Source organism: Rhinopithecus bieti, unplaced genomic scaffold (assembly GCF_001698545.2).
Source record: "Rhinopithecus bieti isolate Rb0 unplaced genomic scaffold, ASM169854v2 scaffold_37555, whole genome shotgun sequence".
Taxonomy (NCBI): domain Eukaryota; kingdom Metazoa; phylum Chordata; class Mammalia; order Primates; family Cercopithecidae; genus Rhinopithecus; species Rhinopithecus bieti.
In genome coordinates, this window is record NW_016815947.1 from 693,680 (window position 1) to 720,467 (window position 26,788).

Consider the following 26,788-nt stretch of genomic DNA (forward strand, 5'->3'; position numbering starts at 1 on the left):
CATTGCCACCTGGCTCTATGCCTCTTTCTTTCATCACAGGATAGTGTAGATGCTATAAAATAATCAGCATCCTTCTCTAGAAAGATTCACTTTACATTTGCCGTTACCCTCCTTGTTTTCCCTGGGTGGACCTCAGCTCACAGCTTATTAGAGAACCAAAAGGCCAAGCGGGAAAGGAAATGAATCTTCATGAATCTATTCCTTCATGTGCCAAGAGCTTGCTCCCCTGCTTCTTAGTGAGATTGCCATGAGGTAACCACAAAAATCCAAGAGAGCTATTATCAAACTTCAGGGTTGTAAAACCACAGATGTATTTATTTGTTCCTGAAAGGGTCTAAGCCGCCTAAATAGCTGTTTAATTGTGTATTTCTCATTAGAGCTCCGTTTTCCTTTTAGAATACAGGGGAGCCAGTGTTGTTCTTTATGAAAGTAAGCACTAGGGATAAAGGGGTTTATGACCTGAAACCTTTTTCCATGCTGAACACACATGTTGTCTTGACTACACCAATGAGGGAAAACTCTCTATTCTGTCAAATAGGTTTATGAAAGGGCAGAGCCTGATGCTCCCACAGAGCGAGGAAAGCCTCACACACACACAGGCATGGGACAAGAGGTGTACAAACTGAATTGTGCAACAGCACTTAAGCTCTGGCTATTTTTCTCCTGCATGAGCTCTGTAGAAATCCAGATGGCAGCCCTAAAGGCTGTGCCTTAAGCAGAAAAAAACATACTTCTGACCCTCAAAGGGACAAAATGAGATGGCTGCTCTGACCAGCTCTGTACCAGCTGTGAGGAGGCCTTTTAACTCTGTGGGTCTCAATGTCACTACCTATCATATGAAGTGGTAGGAATAGCTGATGTCTGAGGTCTGCTTCAGCTCTTTAAATTCTGAAAAACAAGCAAAACTCAACATTTTCTTCAAGGTTGGCAGGAAAACGCCTCTTCTGTGAAAGCTTCAGCAAGACCAAGATAGAGTATCTTGTGAGCTAGGACACTGTTAGATTATTTTAGCCAAAAAACACTCCACAGAAACCTCAATTAACTATAATTTTGTTGCACTCTATTTTTAAAAGTGGGAAGAAATATGTTTAGAGATGAGTACACGTTCAGACCTTTACTGTATTTAATCCACATACATATCCTAGCCCTAAACAATGACAAGCTGTCATTGAACACAACACCCCTAGAACACTGAGAATACCTGAATTATCAACGGAAGGTTTCAGCTTTCATAGAGTTCACGCTACCCTGCCCTATATTCAGATGAAGAAGTTCCACAATCATGCTAACTTGAAAGGTCCACCATCAGGCAACAGGACTGGGGTCCCCCCAATATGTTAATTACCTAATTAAATCAAGGTTGGACTAAATACTATTTTAGAAAGCGCCCTCTTGTGGCAAGAAATGAAATTGCCAAATGGCAGTTTTGTCCTGAGACTGTGAGTACTGCCATTTATTGTACACTTATTTCATCTCAAGGATCGGGCTGGATGTTTTACATGGTAGTAAAATAAAGGACTTTAGCAAGGTAGTTTTCAGAGTCATGGAGAGAACTGGAAGTCTTTTGTGTCTCAGAGCTCAAGCTACACCTGAAGATTTATTTCACCAAGTGTATTCATTCCCCTGTGTATTCCTCAGCACCAGGAATGGTGTCTATCCTCAGGACATTTTCCTGCACGTTTATTGTAGTTCCTTGTAGTTCTGAATTGTGGCTGAGAGGCTCTATAAGTCATACTTCTTTATTTCCAGCACACAGCCCCTAATTTCATGAAGAGAGAAGAGAAGAAAGGAAACGACACTACAGACAGGGTGAATGGGAACGGGGGAAGGAGGGACAGAGAAGCATACCTCAATATCTTGTGAAAATCTCCAGAAGTCCCAGGATATTTTAATTCAAACAAAATTACTTAACATTCATGATTTTTAAGGTATTTAATGAACAACAAGAACATTTATTTATATGATTGCAATTTGTATTTTTCAGTAATCAACATCATCCTCAGACCTTCCAAGTTTCCTATGTGACTTATATAGTGAGTTTCTGTACTTAATACCACTGGTGCTCATTTCTCAAAACAGTTTGCTAAATATTGACAATGCATTCCACAAACATAGGCCTGAGAAGACAAATATTTCCATATATTCCAATTACAAGCGTTCGGCCCCTTCCTTAGAGAGTCCATATCTCAGCACCCATGCCGGGGTGACCACTTCACAAGAGTTTGCAAACTCAAATGCTTACTAGCTATGTAGTTCCAGTTCTGGTGTGGAAATGTGGGCTCTGTATGCTCAGATCCTCCAATTTTTTAAATGAAATTAGAATGCCAGAGTTTTATGAAGGAATCTCCTAATTTTTAAGTTTTTGAAACTTTGTAAAAAGCAAGAAAATGTCTGAGGCAAACAAAACAGGTTTTCTGCCCAGATGTGCCCTTCTGTCTGCAACTTTCAGCCTCTGCCTGCAGCTCGTTTGAGGGAGGCACTCAAGCTGCCCTTAGGAGACACCTTCTTGAACAAGTTCTGAGAACTACAATGAAGAAGTTCCAGGAAAGGAAAGTTGCTTGGGGCTTCTGCTGTACTTCACATCATTGTGGACATCTGGTGGAGGCAAGCAGCATGTAACCTCATCATTAATTCTCTTTGTTTTACACTTTTTTTTTTTTTTTTTTTTTTTTTTTTTTTTTTGCCACCAGTTTCCAAGAACATGAACGTTTGCAATGTCTATTGTAAAACTGTTCTCTATCCTCTTAGTAGCCATCCAGGATCATGCTGTTCTCCACTCTCTCAGCAGCCATCCAGGGTCATGCCTTTTTCTTTGTGGTTATTAAAACCTGGCCTTCAAGAATAGCCATACCAGTTTTCCAGGGATTGTGAAATCTTCTGGAAAACAGAGGCACTCATCAACTAAGACACTGCACAAATTTGAAATGAGGTCAATGCATCAGTATCTTTTCAGCACTATGAGGAGAGGGCTCCTGTATTCAAGGTCTACCTAATAATTTCTCATCTTTCCTAATTCACCAAGGAAAAGGAAGACGTGACTGGGGTTTTCATTTGGGAGTGGGTTTGCTCTGGGTCTGTGTGGCTTCAGAGTTTAAATCTCTGCTACTCTGTATGCGTACAAAATGCATACCTTTAATAAGGTCTATAAGCACTGCCTTCAAGCCAAAAAATTCTTGATTACAGAGTTGTCCTACATTGACAGGGAGTGGGTATGAAGCCACGTGTACTTGGATTGCCCCGTGAAAGAAATAGGAGAAGTTTGTACTTTCTCAGAGCAATGCCTAAGAAGCAACCGTTGCCATTTGGAAAAGTGGCTTTTTGAAGCTTCGGGTGGAGATCAGGATGGGGTCCCTGGAAGGGTAGGAGTAAACTCGAAGCAGGCACCACTCAGAATCCCCAGGCCAGCTGGCAGAACACCAGGAGACCAACTATATTATATATGTCATACATATATATGTATATATATATTATACTATATATTATATATATATATATTATATATATATATATGGAGGACTAGTTATATCATGGAAATGACAGTTTCAGCAGCTTGACCGTTTTCATCAGCGTTGTGGGAGCTTTGCTCCTTTTTAATTTGGTTTCTTTAAAAGATGAATGGAATAAGGGCTTTCCGAGATTTGGGGTAGTCCTCAAACATCTTGAGGTAGAACCTAAAAGACAAGAAAGGAATCATTGTACATATAATGGGGCAGTGGCTGACAGCTGAGGTTTGCTGTTAACAAAATCCTTGTTACAAGTCAACCTACAGTTATTTCAAGTCTGACTATTTCGATAGTCATTTATGATTCTTATTTCTCCTTCCCACAGCCTATTTCTTGTAAATGTTGAAGCTTCTTTTGCTGGGAAATGAAAAGTAATAGGCAGAGGGTAGTGGTGATGGCTGTGCAACATTTTGAATGTACCTAATGCCACTGAATTTTACACTTAAAAATGGCTAAAGTGGTAAAATTTTTGTTATGTATATTCTACCAGGAAAAAAAAAAAGTATCTGGAAGGAAGTACTTGTTTGGATTCAGCTGGGAAACAGAAGGAACCAAAGACTATGGGCAAAGAGAACCAGCAATGTTCCCAGGAAAATATCCTTTCACGAGGCCTGGGAATGCTAGCAAAATATCACCATGTATCATGAGTTGAATTTTGTCTCGTCAAAAGATATGTTAAAGTCCTAACTCCCAGTATCTGAAAGGGTAATTTTTTTTTCTGGAACTAGGACCATTGCAGATAAAATTAATTAAGATGAGGTCATACTGGAGTAGGGTATGCCCTTAATCCAATATGGCTGTGTCCTAAAAAGAAGAAGAGAAAAGACAAAGAGACAGAGACAGAGACACACAGGAGAGAAGGCCATGTGGAGACGGAGGCAGAGATCAGTGATGTAGCCATAAGCCACAGAACACCAAGGGCTGTCGGCCACCATTAGAAGCTAAAAAGAGGCAAGGAAGAATTCTTCCCTAGAGCCATCTTGGGGGCATGGTCCTGCCTACGCCTCGATTTCAAACTTCTAGCCTCCAGAACTATGAAAGGACAAATCTGTGTTGTTTTAAGCCTCCCAGTTTGTGGTCATGTATTGCAGCAGCCACAGGAGACAAATGCACCTTATAAGAATCCTTTCTCCTTAAGTTGCCAGGCTGTCCTCCTAACTAGTTGACACTGGCAGCACTCAAGGCATAATCAAGATGATACACTCTATTAAAGTACCTTAGTTTGAATTAGGGGGCAAATAATAAGTTACAAAAGGTGGCTAGTTTTTGGTACTGTGATGTGCAAAGGCTGGTGGGCTGCCTCCGCCGGTGCTGCCTCTGCTGTGAGTGCCTGGCTTTGTTTTATAGGAGCCTTCACAAAGTCCTGTTAGCCTGTTAAAAACTATGCCTTCTGGACCTTCTCTGGGAGGTATGAGATCACAGAATGAAGCCTCAGTTTGGGTTTTATTGTTGCAGCAGCTGGAAACGTCTGGTGGAATTACAGCCCCTCTCCTAACCAAGCACGGTAGAGGCCATGCTTCCCAGGGGCCCTCCAAGTGCTGAGTGATGCCTTCTCTTCTCCTCTGCTTGCTCTGCCTCTGGTGGGCAGCAGACCCAGCCTGAAATGGTAAGAACTGTTATGACTCTCTTATGGGCTAGGAACCCTCTGCCACCTTTCCTCACAGAGTCTAGGAGGTGGTAGGAATAGGTCATGAGCTGTTGCTTCATTGCAGAACGTTGTCCTCGAACAATTCTACTCAGAAAAAAAAGGAACTCATTCTTGGTTAAATCTTCAGAACTAGGCATTGAGTCATAACCCCAGGGTCCTGCTTCCAAGACCATTCATTCCCTGAGTATCCACAGTCTCCAGTAATTATAGGCTTTCTGTTTCCACAAAAGCCATTTTAGGGAAAGGATCTGAAATTTACACTTGGTAATTTAAAGCCTGTCAACAACCTAATATATTACCTTTCACTTCGAGCAATACTGTTAGTTAATTCTTTTGTCCCCACTCCACCCCAGGGGTTAGTGAAGCTTTAGGCCAGACGTTCAGAGGGAGGGTTCCGAAACACCTGCAATTCCTGGAATTTCCCAGCAGATGGAGCAGTCCTAAGATTGCCCCATACATGCGATTTCTTGTCCTACCTTCCTCGGAAGCTAGGGTTGGCCTTGGTTATGATTTATAGAGGGTGGGTGTCAGGGAAGGAAGGCAGTACCAAAATAAACCCTGGCATTGCAGAGATTCCAGGGGAAATAATCCTTCTGGAGTTCCAGGGCTCTGTGATTACCTGAACTGTTAGCACCAAATCTTGTAGCTAAAAATAGCAGCCACATAGTCACCAAAATAGTACTTTTTCCCAGTGGCTCTCTAGCCTGCTGTGCCTCAGAACATCTGTGGAGGCCAGGCGTAGTGGCTTATTCCTGTAATCCCAGCACTTTGGGAGGCTGAGGCGGGCGGATCACTTGAGGTCAGGAGTTCAGGGCCAGCCTGGCCAACATGGTGAAACCCTGTCTCCACTAAAAACACAAAAAGTTAGCTGGGCATGGTGGTGGGCCTGTAGTCTCAGTTATTTGGGAGGCTGAGGTGGGAGAATCGCTTGAACCTGGGAGGTGGAGGCTGCAGTGAGGCAAGATCGCCCCATTGCACTTCAGCCTGGGCAACAGAGTGAGACTCTAACTCAAAAATAAGTAAATAAATAAATACATACATAAATACATACATACATAAATAACTATCTGTGGAGCTTTGGAAAGTGCTGGCCCTGGTCCTACCTATGGCACACATTTCCAGAAATGTGGTGGGAAGGAATGAAATTGAAGCATGGAAATGGAAGCAGCTTCTTCTGCTTCTTGAGGCTTTTTCTAACCATCTCCAGGTAAGCCTGCCTGGTGGGCACAGAGCCTGGGTCAGCTAACTCATGTGGGTGCAAGGCACTTCTCGCTGGACAGCCTTCTTCAACAAGTCAGGCACAGGACCTTCCCGGCCGTCACCTCAGTTTACATGGACTTATGTTTGTTCTTTAAAAAAATTTCATTACTGCTACTCTCATCCAGCTAACTTCCAACTTCAGTACAAGCCCAGTAAGTCAGAATATGCTAACCCAGATTCTTGTATCAACCTTCCCTTAAAAAGATAAATATCTTTGGTTTCTAAATCTTCCTCTGCGGGTTCAAAGCCCGTTTGGAGAAGAAGAAAGCTACATGAATGCCGCCGCTTTTATTGAAAAGTTTACCTATGGTGGTGAAAAGCTCGCAGCCCAAGGAAACAAACTGAGAAAAAAGCAAATGCAAGTGCTGGGAGGGACCAAGTGGCCAGCGCATAGCCGATCCATTCAATGATCTCACCGAGGAAATTGGCTCCGGAAACATACATAAACACGCCACCTGCGTGCAGAGGAATCAGAAGGTCAATCATTGCAACTGAATCATTGTGACATTAAACCCATCCGTGTTGTTCCAAAATACACAAAGGCAGCGAGAACAAATGTGGGGCTGGAGACTCCCTCCATAGTCGTAGGAGTCTGGTGGAATCCTCTTGGGGAGATGGGGAAACAAAGCAACAACAGCCTGTTGCCTGGAGAACATTCTGGAGTCACGAAGAGTGGCCTCAACTGCTTAACAGGCTCTATCCAAATCTCTAACAACTGCTGGACCACTAGCTTTGGGTAGGACAAGGGAGAGGTGTAGAAGGTCTGGCTTTTGTTTCGTTCTATTAAGGAAGGTTTTGGGGCCACTTCTTACCTCCCCATTCCTTTCCTGGACACCCACACTTTCACATTCACAGTCCCAAAATGTGAAACTGCACACTACATTAAAATAATAAAAATCTGAACTTATGGGAGAAGGAATTTAGATTCTCTTATGGGATTTGCCCCTCCCCACCCATCTGCAAAACACTCTCCTCTGTTCATGTTTAAAGTAGAGAGTAGGAGATGCAGGTATTTGTCCTGCTGGAAGCTGGTGAAGTCAGCTTCTTGATTTTAAATGTTTCATTTTCTATCCAACCAGGTATTTCTTCTCTCAGGACTGTATCTAGAAATCAGCATATTTCTAATGATATTAAATATATCCACACTCAAATTTTATTACCCACATTAAACTGGGGATGTTTAAACCAAAACAATTTTGTTCTTTCTATAGTTATATAAAATATTTGTTTTAAATCATTCTCTATTATAATTCAAAAGTTGGAAACTAATATTGGCAACTGGTTTTTAAGCGCTTTCTCTGCTCTTCTTTATTTATCTAGTTATGGAGTGAATGTTTTTAAAATCAAAGCCCCTTCGAGTTGAATCTTTCTTGAAGATGAGCTTGCATCAGTGGTTCCCAGCCTGTGATTCTCTAGGACCTGGGAGGAACCATAGGTCTAATGCAAAGGGCCTATAAATTGTCTATGAATACAGTAAATGGCACATCTTAACCTACTAAATTATTTTTGTTTGATGTAGATACTGTTAGGATATTAACAACATTCAAATTCATTTGAATATGTTACTGAATTCATAGTAACTTTGACATTAATTTCTTAATGACTATTAATGTGCACTAACATCATGTCATAATTGAGGAAATTTTTTGATGTGAATAAAGGGTTATATTTACATCAAAAAGGGTAGAAGCCAAGGACCTACACAAATGCCCATCTAAATCTATTGAAGGATGACTTGGACTGATTCACTCCCATCTGCATATATTTGTCCTTCTCATACCCTGCTTTCTTTGGAACAGTTAGGATTACAAACATGCTCACCTTTATCTCCAAAAATGCACTTGTGCTGCTAAGATCTCCCATCCTAAGTTTTTATTAAGTAAATATAGTTCTCTACACCTTTAAAAGTATATACAAGTGGCAGGAAATACACAAGTTCTAGCCTTAACTGCTCACAAGATAAGTCTAGATCAATTGGAGGGGACACATTTATTGGCCAAGCATTCAGCATCATTTGCAAACCTAGAAAGGATCAGTCCTCTGTACATGACAATCTTACCTGCCCTCTGTACGTGACAATCTTGCCTACTGCAATGAGGTTGTAGGTAGCCGATTCCAACCCTACTCAAATCTCCCCCTGTCTCCCACCTTCCAGGTATTGTGGTCTCGCACCTTACTGAGGGCTCTGGTAGCTCTCTTGAGCTTCTGGGTTCAGGTCAGAAATGCAGACGTACTGTGATGGGACTAGGTATGCAGGGGAAGTCAAGAGCAAGCTGAGAGGTATTGTATCATCTGTGCCCTCAGCGTCCCCTCTCCATCTGCTACCATAGCATCATCCCTGGGGCAGGCTCAAGGGAAGAGTGAGAGTCTGGGGGCAGGGGAGACATTACCTTGTGGAATCCTGTAGGTGATTTCTCCAGGCTTCCTGAGCTGGCGCAATATATAGTCACTATGGATGTTGACTCCCATTCCCAAAATAAATAAGAAGACACCTTGACAAAGAAGAGAGAAAGGAGAAATGTTTTAAAAAATGTGTCCAGATTTTGGTGCCTTTTTCACAAGCTAAGCTAAAATGAAAGGAGGGGCATTTAATTCCTAAAAATGAAGGGAAGGGCATTTAATTTCTAAAAGAATGGTCCTAAGATATGGCAGAAAGTGGGGAGGGCAATGAGTCCTGGTCCTGAATGGGGAGCACTGGGTGTGCTGTTTCCTAGACTCAGGCTGAAAATGCACAGTGGCACCACCGATGGAGACAGGTCAGAAAAGAGAGGACAGCAGGAGGCAGCACCATTGTCCAGTATTTAAATACAGAAACAAATAAATGAACAGATCATAATAGTAAGCCTTTAGCTCATTCACAAAGAGTCAAATCGAGGTTGCATATCTCAACAGCCAATTCCAGCCCCTTTTCTTTTGCCATCTCCCCCTATAGAGGTTGAATTGAGAAAGGTGGTCACAGGAGCCAGTTCCACCAATAAGATGTAAAGTGAAGTCTTGGTGGGGGGACTTCCTTGGAAATCGTTTGCTTTTCTGATAAAAGGTACAGGCAAGACCGGTGCCCCTACTTCCTCCTTCTTCCTGTCTTGATTGCCAGATGCAATGCCTTGAGCTACAGTCAATGTCTTGCAACCATGAAGTGACTAACAAGAGGACCACAGGTAAACATGCTAAGAATAGGGGAGACAGAAAGTGCCTGAGTTATTAATGGTGTCGGTAAGCAACCACAGGAATGCAGAAGCCACCTACTTCGACGCTTGTTGTTATGTAAGAACTATGAATTCTGCATTATTCCAGTCACTATTATTTGGTTTTCCGAGCGCATTCCTGACTGAAACACCCACTCTCATAAAAATAACGTGAGCTAGTTTGGAGGCGTGGCCACTAACAAACTGACTTCCACCACTACCACACCCACACATACACATTCTGACATTAAAAGTAGCATACTACACACACTGTTCACATCTTTATTTTTTTTACTCAGCCACATATCCCGGAGGTGTCTCCACGTACACTATCCACTGGTACAGAAAGGGCCCTGTTCTGAGGTGAGGAGAGCCAGGATCAGGGATGCTAGTTCCTGCATCCCAAAGGGCATTACTACAACCCAGAAACACTCACCGTCCCACATAAAGGCTCAACTCAACCTCTCAGCAAAGCACATTAGTGCTTTTCAAAATACATCAGGCAAAAAGCAAGAATAGTTTAGTTAAAACAATCAGGTCTGTTCTCACCTTATTTGATACAATATAAAACAAGGATTTTCCACCTTGTCTAGTCAAATGATCATTGGCCGGGAAGAAAGGGTATCTGGGGAGGGATAGCAGGGGAGTGGGGAAGGAAGGGGGACAGCACACACAGCAGTGTCTTCAACTATTTTAGGTAGGGTGGTCAGGGAAAGTCCCTTTGAGGAGGTGCAAATTGGTGGGGAACTAAATAAAGTGAGGAATCAACCCCCATGAATACATGGGGGCAAAGCCTTCTAGGCCAAGCTTGTCCAGCCCGCAGCCCAGGACAGTTTTGGATGTGGCCCAACACAAATTCGTACACTTTCTTAAAACATTATGAAATTTCTTTTTAGCTCTGCAGCTATCATTGGTGTTAGTGTAATATAATACACTAACACCAATATATGTGTAGCCCGAGGCAATTCTTCTTATTCCAATGTATCCCAGGGAAGCCAAAAGACTGGACACCCCTGCACTAGGCAGAGGGAACAGTCCTACACAAAAACACTGGGGCCGGACAAGCTTGACAGCTTGTGGCAAAGCAGGAAGGCCACTGGCACTGGAGCACAGAAAAGGAGGTGCAGCAAGCCAGGAAAAGAGGCTGGGAAATTGGAAACACCAAGGACATTTAGAATTTAAAGGCAGTGGGAAAGAATTTGTATTTTGAAAGTAAAGGAAATCTACTGGAGAGTTTTGCAATGGGAAATGGCATGATATGTGTTTAAACAATCTCTCTGGCTACCATATAGAGAAAAGACCAGGGTAGGGGTGAGGGAGGGGAAGATGGGATCATTAGCAGGTTATTGCAGTAGGGAGAGGCCATGGCGACGTAGACTGTGGGAAGGGTTATTAACTGGGGAGTAGGTGAGAAGTGGCTAGATTCACTTACCTAAGCAAAACCGTATGTCTGTGTACCACCCATCAGGGTATTCAGCACAGTAAATCAGATAGTAGCTTTGAAGGAATCCATTTCCAGCGCAGAAGGCAATGCCTCTGAAAATGAGTACAGCTGGATAAGGCCTCCCTCGATTGAGCAGTGAGTACACAAATGTCCTGAGACACATGGGGAGGAAAGGTTAGGAATCACTGTTAAAAAAGAACATGGTCTCATCCCCACCTCTTTCTTAAGCTCACACCAGAAGGTACCATACCTGAAAAGTACAACCACTAAGAAATAATCAACAACATAGAATACACAAATAATTTGCATAATAAATAATGAATAGCATGTACCATGTTGGTACATGTACCATCTTGTACATGTACCATGTACATAATTCCACAAAGTGGAATTATCATGACAGAATAACAATTTTAAGTAAGTACAATAAATATCCTTAAAGAAATGTTTCCTTCAAAGCAGAAAAAAATACTTGAAAAGAACTAAATAAAATAATTTGTCAAAAATTATAAAGCCTGTTAGTGGTAGAGTAAGAGCAAGATCTAGGTCTTCTGATAATCCCAGTTTTCTACATTAAACCTTTCTAATTACTCTGGAATTGGCATTTTCAAAAAGATGTATTGTCACTGTATGCGAATGAGTAACAGACTCAAAAAAGAGAATCCATAGTTAAGTAAGTTTGGGATCTATAACATCAGACAAGACCTAATATTTACTCATTGTGGGATTTCTTCAAGCCACGGCATGCTAAGGACATGATGACTCTCTCAGAAGGAACCCCTAGTTTGGCACATTCATCACAGAGCTGGAGCTCCACTCCAGAAAACACTTTCCTAAACAGGGCAGATAATCCCATGTAGACAATTGGGTCCTGAAGCTTTGAAAACTGATATTTGATTCTGTAAATTTTACCTTCATTTTTCTTTCTCTGTCTCTCACACACAAACACACACACATATGCACGCACACACACATGCACAAATGCACACACACACACTCATGCTAGACAACCACACACATCTCCAGAGCATTCATCTGATCTTTTGCAGACAAGAAAGACTAGACAAGATCTGCAGATTTCACAGATAATCACAGTTGCATTTTGGATAGAAACACCTCTCCTTCAAAGTCTGGGAGGTTTGTCATAGATCTCCTTCTCAAAAACAGGAAGTCTAAGAAATGCCCTGGGCTTCATGTCAGGGATGTGGGTCACCATTTTTTTGTACCTAGATCATATGTGAGTGTTGCCTCCTAAAATTGATGTGAGGATGAAATTATCTAATTTGATGCTTCCTATGAAGAAGCATATTTTAAACTATGGAGTGACTGGCAAAAGTATGGAGACAGGTGTTGCACTATGTGTGAGTCAATTTATTTATTTTATTTTTTTTGAGATAGAGTCTCATTCTGTTGCCCAGGCTGAAGTGCAGTGGGGTGATCTCAGCTCACAGAAACCTCCACTTCCAGGGTTCAAGCAATTCTCCTGCCTCAACCTCCCAAGCAGCTGGGACTACAGGTGCCCGCCACCACGCCCAGCTAATTTTTGTAATTTTAGTAGAGACAGAGTTTCACCATATTGGCCAGGCTGATGTGGAACTCTTGACCTTGTGATCCACCTGCTTTGGCCTCCCAAAACACTGGGATTACAAGCATGAGTCGCCGTGCCCAGCTGAGCCAAGTTGTATAAACATAAAACATCAAGGTTGTATTGAAGACCTGCACTTTCCCCCTTGGCAACAGCAGTTTCACATCTTTCCTCTTGGCTTGAACATCTACAATTCTGCTGGAACAGGGAGGCTGCTCAGGTGTTCCCAGGATGCTGAAACTCCTCACCTCTACCATCTGCTCTCCTGGCCAGTTAATGGACTATGAGGATCTTTAAGTGTTTGTATTAAAAACTTGAAGGGGAAAGAAAGGTTAGCTTCCTGTGCTGTCTCCCTAGAAACTAAATGCTATCTGCTGTCTCCCTCTCCCCTTCACACCTGGACTCAGGTCTACTATGTCATCTGTAGAATGCCTCCCACCCCACCCAATCACAACAGTACCTGCAATTCATGTCTTTCAGTAAATAATTACCTTCTCTGTTTCTCACCTCCTTCAAAACACAAATACACACAAGGGAAAGGAAAATGAGTCGCTAATACCAGAGTGTACATAAGTGAATTAGATTAATGAGCTTTTCTTCCTTCCCCAGAGGGAAAAAGAACAGAGTGAAGATGCAGTGGGAGAGCAAGTGCTCCGTGGTTAAAAAGTTCAGGCTTGAAGGACTTCACTATTTCGTAACTCTGTGATCTTGGACAAACTCCTTCATCTGTAAACTAAGGTTAATTATTAACCTCATTGGATTAATAAGGTTGGACTCATTGGACTACTATTTTATGAGAATCATTGGATTCCTATAAAAATTAAATAAGATGATGCAGGAAAAAGTAACTGATACAGGATTGTTGCTATTTGTTTCTCCTTGCATTCACACTCCATGAGAGCTTTGGGAGCCTGAAGGTGACTTCTTAGAAGAAAAGGATCCTGAAAGGCTACAGAAAGGTATTTAAAAAAAAAAAAAAAAAAAGTTGTATTTTTGTTATACTTGTAGTAGAAGTATGTATTAATCAGGGCAGGCTCACCACTGTAACAAAAAAACTACGAAGTATCAAAAGATCAACATAATAAAAGCTCATTTCTTGCTCATGCCACAGTAAGATCCTATTCAACTTTCTGCTCCACAGCCATTCAGGACCCAGGCCCTTCCAAGGAATCTACCACATCTATCCAGCAGGCAAAGGAAGAGAGAGGACAAGGAGGATTGTGTAGAAGGTTTTCTTAATGACCATGCTTCAGGCTGGAAGTGGCATAAATTCCACCCTCATTCTTTTGGCCCCACCCAACTGCAAGGGAGGCTGGGAAATGTAATCGATTGGGTTTCCCAGAAGCAAAAAGAAGGAGGTTTGGTGAACACAGGGTACAGACAGAAGGCTTTGGAGAGCTAGAAGTCCCGGAGAACAAATAAAGTTCATCTAATCTGAATAACTTTGCTATTGGAAAGCTGGAAGTAGTTCAAAGCTTGTTGCACTTTAGAAAAAGACAAAGACAATGAAGAGAAGTGGGAGAGAGTCTATTAGCTCAAGAGACTGGCAATTGGTGCTGTAGAGTTGTAGGCGAGTTTCCCCTTCAGATCCCATGCTCCACCTATGGGCTGAGACTCAGTTTCCCTCGTTTGGAACCACATCACTTTAATTACCTCCTACACCTCTAATATAAATTTTCGTTCTTTTATGGTTTGTTCTTATAGAGAGACTGATAAGTACTCTGTAAATATAAAGTTTTCTATCATTGCTAAGTAAATATTCATTTGGGGGGATTCATTGGAAAGGGTTAACTGAAATTGCAAATCCAAATTAAACCAAAGAAAAAAGCTTTAAAATTACACATCTTGCATAGATCAACTCATATTTAACTAAGTCTTCTTCAAATATAAATGCTATTGCTAAGATTATCAAGCCAATTGAAGACTTTTCACTATATGAAATTTTAGACTCATTGTCAATCAAAATAAATTCAAACTCTATATATAAATACAAGGTTTCCATGTATATATTTAATTATTCTGTATAGTAATTACTCCTTTCTTGACCCTGTAACCTTGTTCATCTACTACTCCATTTTCCTGCTTTCCTTTATAGCAACTCCAGAGAGCTGCCTATGCTTGCCATCTCTGTCTTCTCCTCCACTTCTTTCCTCCTTCTCCCTCCTCCCGTGGAAACAAATCTTGGTGAGTCCACCAGAGACGATCACATTCCCAAACCCAATAATCAATTTACAACTCTCTTCTTATTTGACAAATTAATCACTCCCTCTTTCTGGAAACACTTTCTTTACTCAGCTTCCAGCACACCACACTCTCCTGGTTCTTCTGCTTCACTGATCTGTTCTCATTTTCCTTTGCTTGTTTCTCCTCATCATCCTGACCTCTAAATATGAGAGTGCCCCCAGAACTCAGGACTCTTTTTCTTCTTTATTTACAGTCTCTGTCTACGTGATCACATCTAGACATATCATTAAATATCATTCCTATAATCTGAATGCGTCCCCCAAAATTTGTGTGCTGGAAATTTAATCCCCAATGCAACAGTGCTGAAAGGTAGGGCCTTTTAGGAGGTGTTTAGATCATGAGGGCTCTGCCAACATGAATGGATTAATGCTGCTATAAATAGGACTTGAGGAAGTGGATGTGCTCATTCTTGCCCTTTCACCTTCTGCCTTCCTCCATGTGAGAATACACCAAGAAGGCCCCCATCAGATGCTGGCACCTTGGTCTTGTACATCCCAGCCTCTAGAACTGTGTGAAATAGATTTCTGCTCTTCATAAATTACCCAGTCTCAGGTATTCTGCTAAAGCAGCACAAAACGGACAAAAACAATCATCTATAGAACAGCAAGTCCCAAATTGATACCTCCAGACAGGATATCTGCAGTCCTTAGACTCAGACTCATATGGGCAACCTCCTACTATACCTCTAGTTTAATGAATATTTCAATTTTAACACAGTCAAACCCAAACCTCTGATTCCCCATTCTTCTCCAAACTCGCATTTCCCTCAGTCTTCCCCATCTCAGTAAATGCCAAGTGTATTCTTCCAATTGCTTAAGCCAAAGACCTTAGACCATCTTTGATCTCTCTCTCTCTCTCTCATACCCCACATAAAATCTGTTAGCAATTTCTGTCATCTTTATCTGCAAAATATTTTCAGAATCTGGCCACATCTCACCAACTCCACTATTCCATCTGAGTTTCATCTCTCATTAAACCTCTCCTGGGTATTTGTAAAAGCCTCCTCATTTGACCACCACACTTACTCCACGGCAATCTATTCTCCATACAGCAGACCAAGTAAAGCTGTAAACTGGATCATATTACTTCCCTCTGAAAACCTCCTTCGTGACTAAATAAAAGCCCAAATTCTTGACTGCCTTCAAGACCCTAGACAGTCTGATTCCCCAACTACATCTCTGCTCTCTTCTACAACTTTTATCTTTGTACATCTCACTGCAGCCACTCTGCTCAAATGTTAGCTTCCCTGACCACCTTATGTAAAATAAATAACCTCCAATGCCTCCAGCACTCACTAGCCTCATAAATCTACTTTACTTTTTCCAGTAGCACTTTTTACTAACATATTCTACTTTCTGTGTTATTGTCCACCTCTTTCCACAAGAATGTATGCACCATAAAGAGAGAAATGTTATCTATTTTGTTCATCACTATATGTGCGATGCCTTGAACAGTGCCTGGCACACAGTAGGCCTGGAATGAATTTGAATGAAAGAAAGTCTATCATGTGCTATAAGTGGCACACATCATATGCATGCAGAACTTCAAATTTTATCTCATTGTATATGCACCATAACTTTTACTTCCAGGGGGTTGTGAAGTAGAGATGCTTTTCCACATTCCTCCTGCTACATATAACTGAGTCTCTGGACATTATTTAAAAAGCAAACATGAGAAGATTCTAAAAGTTGGTGAGAACAAGGCACATGGGCTAGAGACCTTAGGATTTGAAGAAAAACAAAGCAGTGTGTTCTTGGGTTTTCATTTTGCCTCATATATTCCAGATTTAGAGCTGATGAAGTTGGCAATCATAAAATGCAATAGTCACAGATCAAAAAGCCAAACAAAATCTTACTTTCTCTAGCTAAGGAATGAGAAAAGGGAAAACCAGAAAGACAAAACTTTTAGAATATAGTTGCTCTGCTATAGCAAACACCACAGAAAACTGGCTCACTCTCACCCCACTAGCAAAGTCTGACGCAAGTGCTTCCATCAGACTTCCCCCTGTATTTCCTGTACTTCCCCCTTACCAAGCTGTGTGATAGGCACTCTAACCCCTTGCCAGGCCATGTCAGAAAAGGCTGAGTAGGGAGTCAGGTATTCCTACTGGGAAGTAACAAGCTCATCCCACTTCTGCACAGTGTTAATAAAGACCACATGGGGAACCAGGACTTCTTAACTCCACATCCTCCTGCTGGCCTGGGTAGTATCAGAGAAGCCCTAGTGGAGAGCTGAAATATTCACCATTTCCCAGTGACAACAAGGCCACCTTCCCTCCTCCACTGCATTCCATGGTGTCAGTGGAAACCAGTTGGGAGGTGAAAGGAAACATTCTTAACTCTCTCAGCCAAACAAGTATCAGTGGAGGACTAGCAGGGAGCCAAAACTCCCACCGCCACACAAAAGCAACAAGGAGCCTCTACATTCAGGTTTCAAAATGTCCAGTTTTCAACTGAAAATAACTTAACATACCAAGAACCAAGAAGGTCTCAAACTGAATTTTTAAAAATCAATAGATGCCAATACACTGTATTATGTAATTCTAAATGTATGAAGGGGAAATATTTAAGACAATTATACTATAAATGAGGAATAAAAAAGTGGCATTGCGGGAAGTATGTTTTCTGCACTCAAACTGGTAAAATGACAACACTTTTAAACTATGAAAAATTGTGCACATATAATTTAACACCAAGAGCAACCACTAAAAAACTATATGAAAGAGATTCTCTTGTATCAAATCTAAGGATGAATCAAAATGAAATTCTAAAAAATGTTCATATAATCACCAGGAAGTATAAAAAAAAGAAAACAGACATAGAAAAACAGAGAGAACAAACATAAAACAAAAAATAAAATTTCAGACTTAAGCATTAATACATTAATAATTACAATAAATGTAAATTATTCAAATCATTATAAAGACAAGACTTGGCTAAAGACAATTAAAAGACAAGAGTTGACTAAAACATAAACAAACAATAGGTTGATGACAAGAAACTCACTCAAATATAACAATATAGGCAGGGTAAAAGTAATAAAATGGGAAAAGATGTATCATAGAAACATTAAATAGAGGAAGGTAGGGAGAGCATCCTGGAGAGCTGGAAGAGTAAGAAACATGAGGAATCTGTCTCCCTGATTAGGCAATAATTGCACTGACAGAGTATGTCTGATATAACTATTTTGGAAATCTGGAGTCTACCGAAGGCTTGCAACTTTCAGGGAAACATTTGGATGGCACATTGCAGTTAATTTTGATTTCAGTTCAGTCCATTTTAGCTCTTAGCACAGTAGCAGCTACCCATTTCCCATCCCCACCCCTGTGGCAGGCAGCTGTGCATGTATTCCTGCAGCAGTTTGCACACAGCTTGAAGGAGCCAGGATAAGCAAAAAGGACCCTGTCCTCTAAATATCAGGCATATGTGCTTAGATTGATGATTACTGCTTCTGATCAGAGAGGTACAGACAAAGAGGTGGTGGGTCTTTGCTGTTACACCTTATTGCATTGTTGCAAACCCCTTCCCATCTAGCTGAAATGACTTCTAGGGATTTAAAGGGCTGGCACCCTATTTCCACTCTCTTTTCATTTTTTCTTTTCTCCTTTTGGGAACCAGATATTAAAGATAAGGACATTCACAAACAACTGAATATATGGGAAAAATTATAAAGTTAACACACATGACCATAGAAGGATGCAAGCTCTGAGAATATCAGTAAAGACTTTACGTTTACACCTCAGGCTGATCCTTGGCACAGAGACAGACTAAAGCAATTTTAATAAACAAAACAATAACAAAAAGCAAACAACCCTGAGGAAAAAGAAGAATCTGCATTCCAGAGTTATCACATTATTAAATTCAAATGCCCAAGTATCAACAACAACAACAACAACAACAACAGGCATTCAAAAAAGGAAAATATGGCCCATTCAAAGGAAAAAACAGTCAACAGAAACTGCCCCTGAAAAAAACCTAACAGCAGATCTACTCAAAAAAGACTTTAAAATAACTGTCTTGAAGATATTTTAAGAACTGAAAAAGGGAGGGTGGAGCAAGATGGCCAAACAGAAGCCTTCAACAACGATCCCCACTGCAGGAAGACCAATTTAACAACTATCTACACACATAAAAAGCACTTTTGTAAAAACAGAAAATCAGGTAAGCAATCACAGTACTTGGTTTTAACTTCGTATTGCTGAAAGAGGCACTGAGGAGGGTAAGAAACATAGTGTTGAATTGCCAGTGATGCCCCTCCCCTATGCCTCTGGCAGCAGCCACATAGCACAGAGAGAGAATCTGTAAACCTGGGGAAGGGAAAGTGCAGTGATTGTGGGGCTCTGCATTGAACTCAGTGCTGGCCTGTCACAGTGGAAAGTAAAACTGGGCTAAATTCAGCCAATGCCAACACGCACAGGGAGCATACAGATCAGTCCTAGCCAGAGGAGAATCACCATCCCAGCAGTTGGAATTTGAATTTTCACAAGACTTGCCACCATGGGCTGAAGTGCTCTGGGATCCTAAACAAACTTGAAAGGCAGTCTAGGCCACAAGGACTGCAATTCCTAGGCAAGTCCTAGTGCTGTGCTGGGCTTAGAGTCAGTGGACATGGGACACCAGCCAGGGTGGCTAAGGAAGTGTTTATGCCATTCCTCCTGCAACACCAGGCAGTACAGCTCACAACAACAAAATTTATTCCCATCATCTGCTCAAGGAGAGGAGAGTGAAGAGTAAAGAGGGCTTTATCTTGCATCTTGGAAGTGATCATTATGCACTGCATGCGTGTATCAAAATACTTCATGTACCTCATGAATATATACACCTACTACATACCCACAAAAATAAAATTTAAAAGCCTAGGCAACATAGTGAGACCTCATCTCTATTAAATTTATTTATTTATATAATTATCCAGGCATAGATGGCATGCACCTATAGTCCTAGCTGCTCAACAGGCTGAGGCAGAAGGATCACCTGAGCCAAGGAGGTTGAGGCTGCAGTGAGCTAATTGAACCATGTACTATAGCCTGGATGACAGGGCAAGCCCCTATCTAAATAAATAAATAAATAAATAAAACAAAACCAAATGTGGATAAAGTCAAGAAAATAATATATAAAACAAAATGACAATACAAATTAAGATTTTGAAAACCTAAAAAGAACATCTGGAGCTAAAAATTAAAATAACAGAAATGAAAATTTTACTAGAGGGCTTTGAGGGAAGATATGAGTAGGCAAAAGAAACAATCAGATAACTCAAAGATAAGGCAATGGAAATTACCAAGTCTGAGGAACAGAAAGAAGAAAAAATTGAAGAAAAGTGAGCAGAGCCCAAGAGACCTGTGAGACATCATCGAGGGGCCCAACATACACATTGTGAGAGTCCCAGAAGAAGCAGAGAGAAAGGAGTAGAGAGAATATTGGAAGAAATAATGGTGGAAAAACTCTCAAATTTGAAAAAAGACATGAATATAAACCTCCAAGAAGCTCAATTAACTCAAAGTAAGCTGAATTCATAGAGACCGACATGGATATACATTATAATCAAACTTTCCAAATACAAAGGCAAAGACAAAATCTTGAAAGCAGCAAGTTAGCCGGGCGAGGTGGCGGGCGCCTATAGTCCCAGCTACTCGGGAGGCTGAGGCAGGAGAATGGCGTAAACCCGGGAGGCGGAGCTTGCAGTGAGCTGAGATCCAGCCACTGCACTCCAGCCTGGGAGACACAGCGAGACTCCGTCTCAAAAAAAAAAAAGAAAGCAGCAAGAGATAGAAATGATTTGTCACATACAAAGCATCTGCAATAAGATTATCTACAAATTTATCATCAGAAACTTTACAGATCAGAAGGCAGTGGGCTGATATTTTCAAAGTGCTAATATAAAAAAAGAAACTGTCAAGCAAGAATACCATATCTGGCAAAACTTGAAAGTGAGGAGAAACTTAAGACATTTCCAGATAAACAAAAGCTGAGAGAGTTTGCTACCCTACATCCGCCATGCAAAAACTGCTAAATGGAGTCCTGCAGGTTAAAATGAAAGCATAATATAGACTAACTAGAATCTATATAAAGAAATAAAAATATCAATGAAGGTAAATATAGGGACATTGTAAAAGGTGGTATTATTATAACAATGTTTCTTGACTTTGTGTTCTCTACATGATTTAAGAAACTAATACTTTTTAAAAGTCTAAAAGTTAATATCACTGAAACTATGGTTTCTAACTCATTATTTTTTTCCATATAAGAGTTTAATGCATTTCAAAGAATTACTTCTGTTTTGTGACACATGATATATAAAGTTGCAATTTTGTGATATTAACAATCAAAAGAGATGGGAAGGTAGCTGTTAAAGTAGCAGAGTTTTATGTTATTGAAGTTAAACTGGTTTAAAAGTTAGAATGTTATAAATTTAGGATGTTAAATGTATTCCAAAGGTAATTGCAAAGAAAATAGCTATAGAATATATACAAAAGGGAACAGGGATGGGGAGTTATAAGGTGTATAGAAAACAAATATAAAAGTTATAGAAGTAAGTTCCTCCTTTTCAGTAATAACATAAATGAAAATGTATTAAACTCTTCAACCAATATAGATGAGCAGAACGGATTTTTCAAATGGTCCAAATATATACTGTCTACAAGAGACTCACTTTAGATCCAAAGACACAAATAACTTGAAAGTGAAAAAATGGAAGATGACATTTCACGCAAATGGAAATGAAAAAAGAGCAGATGTGGCTGTACTAACAGACAAAATAGACTTTAAATTTAAAAAAAAAATGATTACAGGAAGAAAAAAGTACATTAATATTAAAAGGTTCAGTATAGAAAGAAGATAGAAGACTTACAAGCATTTATGCACCTAATGACAGACCATCAAAATAAAGACAGCAAAAACTTCAGAATTGAAGGAAAAAGAGACATTTCTGCAATAATAGTTAAAGAATTCAATACCACACTGTCAAAAATGAACAGAATAACTACACAGAGTATAAGTAATGACATAGAGGATTTAACACAATAAACCAACTAGATCTAACAGAAATATACAAAACAACTCTGACCACAACAGGATAAAGTTAGAAATCAATATCAAAAGTAAAACTGAAAAATCTATAAATATGTGAAAATTTTAAAACACATTCTTCAAAAAAAATCAATGGATCAAAGGAGAAAGCAAAGGGAAATTAGAAAATACTTAGATATGAATGAAAATGAAAACACAACATGCCAAAACTTATAGGATGCAGCAAAAGTAGTGTTAAGCATGAAATCTGAAACTACAAATGATTATATTAAAAACAAGGAAGATCCCATATCAACCACTTAACTTTACAACTTAAAGAACTAGAAAAGAACAAGCTAAACCCAAAGCTAGCAGAAAGAAGAAAATAATTAAGATTAGAACAAATATCAAAGAAATAAAGAATAGAAAAACAAGAGAAAACCAATAGAATCAAATGCTCCTTCATTAAAAAAAAATTTTTTAAATGACAATTCTACACCTAGATGGACTAAGAAAAATAGAGACAAGACTCAAATTACTAAAATCAGAAATGAAAGTGGGACATTACTACTTATTCTATAGGGATAAAAAGAATTCTAAGAGAGCATTGTGAATAATTGTACCCACCAAAATTGGATAACCTACATGAAATGTTCAAATTCCTAGAAATACTAAGCCTACCAAGACTAAATCATGAAGAAATAGAAAATTTGAATAGACCTATAACTAGCAAGGAGATTCAACCAGTAATCAAAAATCAAAATCCCCCAAGGAAAAAAAAAAAAAAAAAGCCCTTGATCTGACAGTTTCACTGGTGAATTCTACCAATAGTAGAAATACTTCTACCATTTAAAGAACTAACCCCAATTGTTTTCAAACTTTTCCAAAAAAAGAAAACATGAAGAGGAGAGAACACTTCCTGACTTATTCTGTGAGGTCAGCATTATCCCAACATCAAATTTAGACACAGATACTACCAGAAAAAAAAAATTATAGAGCAGTATTTTTTGTGAACATCAAAGCAATTTTTTAAACAAAATCCTAGCAAACCAAATTCAGCAGCATATAAACAGAATTATAGACCATGATCAAGTGAGACTTAATTCTGGAATGCAAGGATAAGTCAACATACAAAAATCAATCAATGCAATCCATACATTGTCAGACTTAAGGAGGGTAAAACACATGGTCAAATAATTGATGCAGAAAAGCATTTGAAAATTCACTCTTTCATGATAAAAGCACCCACCAAACTGAGAATGGAAGGAAACTTCCACAACATAATAAAAGCTGTATATTAAAAACCCAAAGCAAACATACTCAAAGATGAAAGCTCTTCTTTTAAGATCAAGAACAAGGCAAGCGTGCCTGCTTTTGCCACTTCTATTCAACATAGTGCTAGAAGTTTTAGCCAGAGCAATGAGACAAGGAAAAGAAATCAAAAAGATACAAATCAGAAAGGAGGAACTAAAATTATCTCTGCTTACAGATGATATGATCATGTGTCTAGAACACTCTATTAGAGTCCACATACATTTTTTAAAAACTGGTAAATTAATAGATGAAGTAAGCAAAGTAGCAGGATAGAGTTGACACAAAAATCAGTTGCATTTCTATACACTTACAATAAACAATGTGAAAAGGATATTAAGAAAGTCTCATTCACAATAGCATCAAAAGAAATAAAACACTTAGGAATTAACTAAAGACGTGAAAGACTTGTACAGTAAAAAATTATAAAATATTGCTGAAAAAAGTTAAAGAAGAATATGAAAATGGAAAACATTCCATGTTCATGGACTGGAAAACAATATTTTTCAAATGTCCATACTACCAACACAATCTATTGACTCAATGCAATCCCTACCAAAATTCCAATGACGTTTCCTTTTTTGCACAAATAAAAGTCCACTCTAAAATTCATATGGAATCTCAGGAGACATCAAAAGTCAAAACAATTTTGAAAAAGAATAAAAAATATTGAGGATTCACATTTCCTGATTTCAAATCTTACTACAAGCCATAGTAATGAAAGCAATATAGTCCTGGCATATAGACAATAAAAGTCTATAAAGACAAAGACATGCAATCAACCTGGATGCCCATTAATGATGGACTGGACAAAGAAAATGTGTTACATATACATCTTGGAATACTATGCAATCATAAAAAATTAAATTACATCCTTTGCAGCAACATGGATGCAGCTAGAGGCCTTTATCCTAAGCAAATTAATATAGGAACAGAAAACCAAATACTGCACATTCTCACTTATAAGTAGGAGCTAAACGTTGAAGACACCTGAACCTAAAGACACAAATAACAGACACTGGGGACTAATAAAGTGGGAAGGGTGAGAGGGGGCTGAGGGCTGAAAAACTACCAGTTGGCTACCATGCTCACTAACTGGGTGATGGGATCATTTGTACACCAAACCTCATAGGACAAAAGCATCGTAATACTGTATCCAGCAGTGATTTCTTGGATATGTTACCAAAGGTGCAGGCAACAAAAGAAAAAAAACAAAAAAATTGGGCTTCGTGGAGAATCTTTAAAATTGTGCATCAAAGACACTATTAATAGAGGAAAAAGGCAACTCACAAAATATTTGCAAAGCATATATCTGACAAGAGATCAACATCCAGAATATATAAAGCACTCCTAAAACTCAACAACAACAACAAAAACAAAAACCAGATTCAAAATTGGGCAATGGACTTGAATAAATGTTTCTCCAAAGAAGCTATGCAAATGGCCCATAAGAACCTGAAAAGATGCTCAACATCACTAATCATTAGGGAAATTAAAATCAAAACTACAATGAGATACCATCTCAAACCAAACCAATTAAGATGGCTACTATTAAGAAAACAAAAAATAACAAGTCTTGGCAAAGATGTGGAGAAACTGCAACAATTGTGCCCCGATAGTAGAAATGTAAAATGGTGCAGCCACTGTGGAAAACAATATGGTGGTTCCTCAAAAATTAAAAATAGAATTACTACATGATAGAGCAAATCTACTTCTGAATATGCAACCAAAAGAACTGAAAACAGGGTCTTGAAGCAATATTTGTGCACACATTTATAGACGCATTATTCACAATAGCTAAAATGTGGAAGCAACCAAGTGTCTATTGACAGATGAATGAATGGATAAGCCAAATGTGGTATATACTTACAATGGCTTTATAAAGGAAGAAAATTCTGTCACGTACTATAACATGGATGAACCCTGACAGCAATGTGCAAGTGAAATAAGCCAGTCACAAGAAGACAAATTCCACATGGTTCACTTACATAGGTAGTTAAAAGTAGTCAAAATCATAGAAACAGAAAGTGGTATGGTGGCTTCCAGGGGCTGGAAGTAGAGGGAATTATAATTATTATTATAATTATTTGAGATGGAGTCTCACTCTGCCACCAAGGTTGGAGGGCAGTGGCACAATCTCGGTGCACTGCAACCCCTGCCTCCCAGGTTCAAGCGATTCTCCTGCCTCAGCCTCCCAAGTAGCTGGGACTACAGGTGCCCACCACCACACCAGGATAATTTTTTGTATTTTTAGTAGAGATGGGGTTTCGCCTTATTAGCCAGGTTGGTCTCGATCTCCTGACCTCATGATCCACCCACCTCAGCCTTCCAAAGTGCTGGGATCACAGGCGTGAATTATTTTCTTAATAGTTACAGAGTTTCAGTTTTATAAGATGAAGAGTCATGAGCTGAATAGAAAAGTGATGGTTGCACAACATTAAGAATGTATTTAATGTCACTCAAAATGGTTCAAATGTTGTTTTATTATGTGTATTTTACCACAGTAAAAAATAATAAATGTTAAAAGTAAAAATGAAGTAGGGTTACTATACTAATTTCAGATAAAGTAGACTCTGAGCAAATAAAATTACCAGAATTAGAGAGGTACATTATATAATGATAAAATGGTAAGTTCACCATGAAGATATAGAAGTTTTAAATGTGTGTGCATCAAGCAACAAAGCTGCAAATTACATGAAGCAAAACCAAAAGGAAAAATAAATTGATCCACTATTAAAACTGAAATCTTCAACACTCATTTCTAAACAATAGATAGGAAAACTAGAAAACTAGAAAAACTAGAAAATCAGCAAGGATATAAAAGAACTCAACAACACTATCAACCAACAAGATATAATCAACATTTCTATTACACAGCATCCAACAACAGCAGAATACACATTCTTTTCAAGGGGCCATGGGATATATACCACAGTAGACCACATCTTATATCATAAGGCAACCCTAGACAAATTTTTAAAAAGTAAAATTATATAGAATATGTTACCTGACCATAATAGAATCAAAACAGAGATCAGATATAAAAATAACAAGAAATTCTCCAAAATTTAGAAACTAAACAGCATAATTTTCAATAATTCATGGATCAAAGACAAAGTCTCAAGGTAAATTAAAAACTACATTCATCTTTGTTTTTTGTAACCACTTTATAAAATAAACTAGGTAGTTTATTTCATAATTTTCATATTTTATTATTATACTTTAAGTTCTAGGGTACATGTGCACAACGTGCAGGTTTGTTACATATGTATACATGTGCCATGTTGGTGTGCTGCACCCATTAACTCATCATTTACATTAGGTATATCTCCTAATGCTATCCCTCCCCCATCCCCACACCCCACGACAGGACCCGGTGTGTGATATTCCCCACTCTGTGTCCAAGTGTTCTCATTGTTCAATTCCCACCTATGAGTGAGAACATGCGGTGTTTGATTTTCTGTCCTTGTGATAGTTTGCTCAGAATGATGGTTTCCAGCTGCATCCATGTCCTTACAAAGGACGTGAACTCATCCTTTTTTTATGGCTGCATAGTATTCCATGGTGTATATGTGCCACATTTTCTTAATCCAGTCTGTCA

The 26,788-nt window shown here is 39.3% G+C and overlaps 1 protein-coding gene across 1 annotated transcript in view; it reads right to left on the reverse strand.

The window, feature by feature from the left end:
- Nucleotides 1–1,868: 1,868 nt before the first annotated feature.
- SRD5A2 (steroid 5 alpha-reductase 2) overlaps nucleotides 1,869–26,788 on the reverse strand; it is a 58,617-nt gene continuing 33,697 nt past the window's right edge. Inside the window, exons 2-5 of the mRNA XM_017854219.1 lie at nucleotides 11,029–11,192; nucleotides 8,802–8,903; nucleotides 6,716–6,866; nucleotides 1,869–3,671 (exon numbers count right to left, since the gene is read on the reverse strand). Of these exons, the coding sequence (XP_017709708.1) occupies nucleotides 3,605–3,671; nucleotides 6,716–6,866; nucleotides 8,802–8,903; nucleotides 11,029–11,192 (484 nt within the window). The 3' untranslated portion in view covers nucleotides 1,869–3,604. The remainder of the gene's footprint in view (nucleotides 3,672–6,715; nucleotides 6,867–8,801; nucleotides 8,904–11,028; nucleotides 11,193–26,788) is intronic.